The following is a 7,805-nucleotide window of genomic DNA, read 5'->3' on the forward strand; positions in this document are numbered from 1 at the left end:
CGTGTCTATTCTTCAGTGCAACTCCTGAATTTCTATGCACTATGCAATTCATCACACACATGTTAGATTGCAACTATGCAAGCCACTTCAAAGACTGACACGAAAGGGTTGAGATGTTAGGTGTTTTTTACACCTTGTTGCTGTGAACAAACTGTTTTCATACTTGCATAGTGTTTACTAATATTTATAGTCCTCTGTTCATTGGTAACTGGAGTACCTTCAAGATTTAGTTTTTACCAATGTATCCTATGGAATTAAATAATGGCGGCCATCATGGCCTGTAGGTTGTTTACCTCGCTGGAATGGTTTTTATGGCCAGAATTTTGTAGAAACACATTATCTCACACCAAGTAGATTTTCTTTCAGATATAGAGATAGTTCATATACTAAAATGGCAACTGGTGTTTGCTAAACAAAAAATAGGATGCAGTCAACTACCATGAATTTATAAGTGACATGATTAATATTTGACAATTACCATGAATTTATCAGTGATATGATTAACATTTGACCATTGTTTTTAGGTGTATATAAGAAGAGAGAACGGGTCCACAACCACTGAAGATGATGTTAGGTCCAAGGAGGATACATGGGTTACCACCAAAGACATCAGCTCAGCAGTGGGCGATGTCGATGATGACATGGGATCCTCAGATCCAGGCATTGTAGATTCCGATGGCATCACTGCTTATAAACCGTCGGTGGAGCGCGAGGGGTACGAAGAGGTCAAGCTCGAGAAGGACCATGCCGCGGAGGAGATGAAAGCCTCTAAGGGGAAGATGGCAGCTTTGAGTGATGCTTTGAAGGCAGTGGACATCGGGATGGAAGAGTTGGAGTCGAGTGTGAAGAATAATGCACAAGCTATGCATCATATAGTGAATGCACCATGGTGACTGTCAACAATATTTGCACGGCTTCAGTCACATATTTTTGTTTCTGTTTTGAGAACATCTTCGGGGACATTTTTTTTTGGTTTGAGAACAACTTCACTTACTATGGTATTGTTTTTGGTGCAACAAAAATATAGATTTAAGCATGGAAATAAATTACCTGTTTAAATTTTGTGAGCATTCTGGTTTAAATTTTGCGAAGGTAAAGAGATGGAGGACATAGTACCATTGTCAACAGAAACTATGTTCGATTACAGAGCACATCTAAGTGTTCAACAAGATGCACCTTGTGTGATAAAGTCCTTGAAAGCATTGACCACCTACCCATACAATGCCCATATGTGCAAGCATTCTGGTTTAAATTTTGCGAAGGTAAAGAGATGGAGGACATAGTACCATTTTCAACACAAACTATGTTCGATTACAAACCACATCTAAGTGTTTGACAGATGGAGATGATGGAATGAAGTAACAATAATTGCAGAACATCAGAATAAGCAGGTCATTTTTACGTCATTGAAGCCATAGAGTTAAGTAATATCCAGAACACAATATCACACCACAAGAAGTTAAATGGAACAAATCTGAATATCAGATCAGAAGAAAATGATGGCTAAGCACTTCATCCAAAAATCCTTCATCATGGCAATGGAACCATTTCACCATCCGTGGTCGCTGACATTTAATCCCACCAACCTGCAGGACAGAAACAATTCTAGTCAGCAAATGTTATGTAACATATAACTAATTCACATATATGGTGTAGAATATATGTCATTCATGATTCGTTACCATCGTCCTTTTCGTGCACAAATAGATGGTGCTTGTCTCTCTCTCCTTTTGACATAAAGCGAAGGTGACATCTATCACAGGCGAAGTTCAGTGGTGTGTTCTTGTGGACTTTATTAATATGAAAAATAACCTATATCAGAACATAGACCAATGAGATAATGATCAATATTGCACTAAACATATCAAAAGTGAAGAGTTTGTAATACAGGTGTGCAAAAACAGTTTGAATGGATTATGCATTTCTTCTACTCCCTCCATCCAAATTTAGATAAATTCAAGATATGTTCAACGAGACGGAGGGAGTAGTTCATTTTCGTTCATTTTCCTATCCTAGCTACGAAATGTAGATTGCATTTGTGAAAGGAAATGACTAAAGTTAGCAGAAAGTAACTTGCAAAATTACCACATACCGCGTCTTTCTTTGCAGGGACTTCAGAAGGTTTGTTCCTCATCTTGTAACATAATTCACATATGATTTTTCGTGCAGATCTTGCTTTCCACAGGGGGCAGAAAGCTTTGTAGAAGAGGACCTCATCATCTTCAGTCCTGCGCAAATAAAATGGACAATGAACCAGAGTTACACTGACCAATAGTGGAGGATACCAAAAGTCCTAAGAACTGTGAATCCAGACACATAAGTGGCACAAACAAGCCACTTACTGGCCACCACTGAGAGAGAGCACCAGGTAAACAGTGGACTCCATCTGGATATTGTAGTATGCCAGGGTATACCCATCCTCAAGCTGCTTGCCAGCAAAAATGAGGTGTTGCTGGTCCGGATTGATTCCTTCCTTGTCATGGATCTTGGCCTTTATGTTGCCAATTGATTCAGAAAACTCGACCTCCAAGGTGATGGTCTTGCCAGTGAGGGTCTTGACGATAATCTGCACAATTAAGGATTAGCATTCTGGTGAGTAAACAGTAACACCTCTAGTGCAACGTGCAAATAAAACCTAACATGGGAATGAACACAATGTCCTATGAAATGACAAAATCTTAGCAAATCTGTACCCCAACCAACATGGTGAGCAAAATAAAGTGATCGAAGCAATTATGCACAGCAGAAATGGTAGGCAAGACACATAATCTAGAATGTATGAGAGCTTAAACACAATTGGCAATCAAGATCAGTCACCCAAAAACCCTGAAGGACAAAAGTTTCCAGACGTGCACCGACCCGTTCGATGCTAGACATCGCACACCGAACCGCTGCCCCAAATCTTGCACAATGCGCGTTCAGAGAGACATGGAACAAGTGAACACAATTCGACTCGTATGGGGTCACAAAGTCACATAAGCCAACCACGAACGCAGGCCTGCACATGACGCCCGCACCTACGGTGCACGCATGGATTAGAGAAGAACGGCGTCAAGGAGACATCTACGCAAATATAACACAATGAAAGAACAAAAGGGGGAATGAACACAATGTCCTATGGAACGACAAAATCTTGGCAATTATGGACAGTGAGAGAATTTTTTTTTATCGAAGCAATTATGCACAGCTGAAATTGTAGTCAGCAGTCAGCACACATAGTCTACTCCACGACAGGCTTATAGACATAATACAGGTAATACGGTAAAAAGATTGTACTGAAACAAGGCCACGGCTGACGGCAGCGCACCCGTTCGATGCTGGCCATCGCCAACAGAAATTAACCCAGGCACGCGCGCGGCTGCCCCCAAATCCCGCACAATGCGCGTTCAGAGAGACCTGAACAAGCGAACACGATTCGCAGTATGGGGCGGCACATTCGCATTAGCAAACCACGAACGCAGGCATGCACACGACGCCCGCGTCTACGGTGCGCGCACAGATTAGAGAACAGCGAAGCTTAGGAGACATCTACGCGAAGAATTCGAGGCGTCGACTCGGTGACACAGCGCATCCCCACAAGCAACACGGCGCCCGAGCGAGCGCGCACAGTTACAGAGACACGGGGCGAGTGGCATACCTGCGGGGCGAGCTCTGGGGTGGGCGCTAGAAGGGGGGCGCGCGACCTGGCGGCGCGGCTGTAGTCGTGGTAGACGTCGCCGCAGCCCCCTCCCGCCGCCGCCACGAGTCCGCTCGCCATCGGGAGGCAGAAGGCGGCCGGCATCGCCGACCCGGTCTGGGCGCACGCCATGGGGTCCCTCCCGTGCAGCACGATGGGCATGGAGTCGCGCCGCACTTGGGTGAGGCTGTCGTAGCCGCAGCGCGCGACGTTGCGGAGCACGGCGTCGACGAGCCCGGCCTGCTCGAAGCCGTCCGGCGCGCCCTCGCCGCGCACCTCCACGTGGATGTGGTCCTTGTCCGGCCTGCCGCGGCCCGCCTCCTCGGCCTTGATCTCGAGCCCGGCGAAGGCCTTGATGACCTCAGCAGCCGTCGGCGCATGGCGGCGGGGAGCAGCCGGGGCGGGGGCGGGGGTTGAGTCAGAAAACTCGACCTCCAGGGTGATGGTCTTGCCAGTGAGGTTCTTGACGATAATCTGCACAATTAAGAATTAGCATTCTGGTGAGTAAACAGTAACACCTCTAGTGCAACGTGCAAATAAAACCTAACATGGGAATGAACACAATGTCCTATGAAATGACAAAATCTTAGCAAATCTGTACCCCAACCAACATGGTGAGCAAAATAAATTGATCGAAGCAATTATGCACAGCAGAAATGGTAGGCAAGACACATAATCTAGAATGTATGAGAGCTTAAACACAATTGGCAATCAAGATCAGTCACCCAAAAACCCTGAAGGACAAAAGTTTCCAGACGTGCACCAACCCGTTCGATGCTAGACATCGCACACCGAACCGCTGCCCCAAATCTTGCACAATGCGCGTTCAGAGAGACATGGAACAAGTGAACACAATTCGACTCGTATGGGGTCACAAAGTCACATAAGCCAACCACGAACGCAGGCCTGCACACGACGCCCGCGCCTACGGTGCACGCATGGATTAGAGAAGAACGGCGTCAAGGAGACATCTACGCAAATATAACACAATGAAAGAACAAAAGGGGGAATGAACACAATGTCCTATGGAACGACAAAATCTTGGCAATTATGGACAGTGAGAGAATTTTTTTTTTATCGAAGCAATTATGCACAGCTGAAATTGTAGTCAGCAGTCAGCACACATAGTCTACTCCACGACAGGCTTATAGACATAATACAGGTAATACGGTAAAAAGATTGTACTGAAACAAGGCCACGGCTGACGGCAGCGCACCCGTTCGATGCTGGCCATCGCCAACAGAAATTAACCCACGCACGCGCGCGGCTGCCCCCAAATCCCGCACAATGCGCGTTCAGAGAGACCTGAACAAGCGAACACGATTCGCAGTATGGGGCGGCACATTCGCATTAGCAAACCACGAACGCAGGCATGCACACGACGCCCGCGTCTACGGTGCGCGCACAGATTAGAGAACAGCGAAGCTTAGGAGACATCTACGCGAAGATTTCGAGGCGTCGACTCGGTGACACAGCGCATACCCACAAGCAACACGGCGCCCGAGCGAGCGCGCACAGTTACAGAGACACGGGGCGAGTGGCATACCTGCGGGGCGAGCTCTGGGGTGGGCGCTAGAAGGGGGGCGCGCGGCCTGGCGGCGCGGCTGTAGTCGTGGTAGACGTCGCCGCGGCCCCCTCCCGCCGCCGCCACGAGTCCGCTCGCCATCGGGAGGCAGAAGGCGGCCGGCATCGCCGACCCGGTCTGGGCGCACGCCATGGGGTCACTCCCGTGCAGCACGATGGGCATGGAGTCGCGCTGCACTTCGGTGGGGCTGTCGTAGCCGCAGCGCGCGACGTTGCGGAGCACGGCCTCGACGAGCCCGGCCTGCTCGAAGCCGTCCGCCTGCAGGGGCGCGCCCTCGCCGCGCACCTCCAGGTGGATGTCGTCCTTGTCCGGCCTGCCGCGGCCCGCCTCCTCGGCCTTGATCTCGAGCCCGGCGATGGCCTTGACGACCTCAGCAGCCGTCGGCGCGTGGCGGCGGGGAGCGGCCCGGGCGGGGGTGGGAGTGGTGGTGTTGGGGTAGCGGCCCGCCTCGTCGGCCTTGATCTCGAGCCCGGCGAAGGCCTTGACGAGCTCAGCAGGCGTCGGCGCGTGGCGGCGGGGAGCGGCCGGGGCGGGGACGGGGGTGGTGGTGTTGGGGTAGCGCCCCGCCGGGCTGGAGCGCCCGGAGCGGGTGACAGTGGCCCACTCGCCGGCGGCCGAGTCGTCGCCGCCGCAGCCTCCGATCGTCGCCATTGTCCTCGTTCCGCCAAACCCTAGCTCGGCTCTGCGGAGAAAGGGAGGGGAGGTGGTGGGATTTGGGGACTGCGGAGGCGAGCAGAGGCCGGCGTGGTGAATTTGTACGCCCCCGTCTCTCTGCGTGTGTGCGTTGAGTTGGGATATGGGTGGGCGGAGTGGTTGGCAAGATCTACGCACCCGGTCTATGGACCGGTTAGACGCGCGCCGTACGATCGGCTCGTTATGGTCGAGATATAGTCTACGGTGCAAGATTTGGGGTGGGCTCGGTTTACGGGCTCCTGCCCGTCAGGACGGGGTACGACGGTAGAGGCGTAGAGCTGGGCGGGATTTCATGGACGCCGCGCGGGGGTTTGGTTTTGACACCACACTCGGAAGCCTAGGCGAAAACGACGAAGCCAAACTATTTCAGGAAATTGCACAATTCAAGAAACTCTCATTTTACTGGATATCCTAAATAAAATGACGGCCTAATTCTGTGATAACCAAATAGTCCACCTATGAAATTTTGAAATGAATTCCAGGATTCCAGACTCAAATGATGGATATCAAATGACTTCTTAGAAGTTGTTTGGTATCCATTATTTGGGTCTGGAATCTTGGAATTCATTTTGGAATTCCATAGGTGGGCTGTTTGGTTCTCACGGAATTGGGTCGTCATTTCATTTAGGAAATCCAGCAAAATGATTCCATGGGTAAACACGATTCCAAGCTGAGACCTGCCATTTGCGTTTCTCTATGGAAGCCATATACAAATTCAATATTGAATTCTGCTGTCATTTGCAATTCCCGTGGCAACCAAACAAGTGTCCATTTCTGGAATTACAATGTAAATGAAATGAATACATGTATTAATTTCAAAATGCTACAAACGAAATGAAAGTCTGGCTTCCAAACGACTTCTTAACGTTATTGTTGCACTAATTCTAACCTTTTGTTGCACAAACCACTGACTTCAGAGGTACTAATTATTTGCAAAGAGATGTAATGATTTATTGGGGCCCACCTTACGGGTAACTCGACTCAACACGGCCAAACGGATGCGATGGTGACGGTGGCCGACCGGCGATGGCAGCCGCTCCATGTGGTCCAGTTGGGTCCTAGGTCTACATCTTTTCTTCGTAAGGGATCACGGTATGGTGGGAACACCCGGAGGTCACGGCGAAAGCGTCGGCAGTTGGCCAGCTACGACGCCTCCACATGGTCGATTTGGGCTGAGACTAAACCAACTTGTCCCTGGTATGCTTCCTTTCTTCCTAGGAGACGGTGGCTCGATGCGAGGATGAGGTGGCGACTGTTGAAGCCGGTTGTCGGCGGGGAACCTGAGACCCAATCTCCTTCACGCCGTCAATGGAATCCTATGGCCCAATCTCCTTCACATAGCACTCCCTCGCAAATAGTTTGTGTTCTGGGTTTAGTCAAAGTCAAAATTTATAAAGTTTTACGAAAATATATCAATACGAGTACAATGTAAAATCTATAGTATTAGAATTGTCAAAAACTATATTTTCATATTAAATGCATTTGGTGTTATGGTTGTTGATACTATTTCCTATATTTTTGGTTAAACTTAATAAAGCTATACCTTGACTAAGTCTATAGTGTGAACAAAATAAAAACGGAGGGAGTACCTTTCGATGATTTGGTGTTGGCATATACTCCCTCCATGCCATACTACACAATGCATTGATTTCCGCCAAAGTAAAACTACAGTAACTTTGACCAAGTTTATTGGAAAAATTATATATATCTACAACACCTAGTCTACACCATATTAAAATATATTTTGTGATGGTTTCGATGGTATTGATTTGAGATTCCAAATGTTGGTATTTTCTGTTCTATATTTGGTCAAAGTTGAACCAGTTTGATTTCGAAAAAAACCTTATAGGC

The 7,805-nt window shown here is 48.5% G+C and overlaps 1 protein-coding gene across 1 annotated transcript; it reads right to left on the reverse strand.

Moving 5' to 3' along the window:
• Nucleotides 1-1,271: 1,271 nt before the first annotated feature.
• LOC127316537 (uncharacterized) lies at nucleotides 1,272-6,013 on the reverse strand. The gene is made up of 6 exons (XM_051346957.1): nucleotides 5,223-6,013; nucleotides 3,638-4,150; nucleotides 2,343-2,566; nucleotides 2,093-2,228; nucleotides 1,683-1,812; nucleotides 1,272-1,586 (listed from the first exon to the last, which is right to left on the reverse strand). Exons 1-6 carry the CDS (start codon nucleotides 5,910-5,912, stop codon nucleotides 1,573-1,575), a joined length of 1,707 nt encoding a protein of 568 aa, XP_051202917.1. The 5' UTR covers nucleotides 5,913-6,013; the 3' UTR covers nucleotides 1,272-1,572.
• Nucleotides 6,014-7,805: the final 1,792 nt, after the last annotated feature.

The sequence above is a fragment of the Lolium perenne genome, chromosome 7, assembly GCF_019359855.2.
Source record: "Lolium perenne isolate Kyuss_39 chromosome 7, Kyuss_2.0, whole genome shotgun sequence".
In the NCBI taxonomy this organism is placed as follows: domain Eukaryota; kingdom Viridiplantae; phylum Streptophyta; class Magnoliopsida; order Poales; family Poaceae; genus Lolium; species Lolium perenne.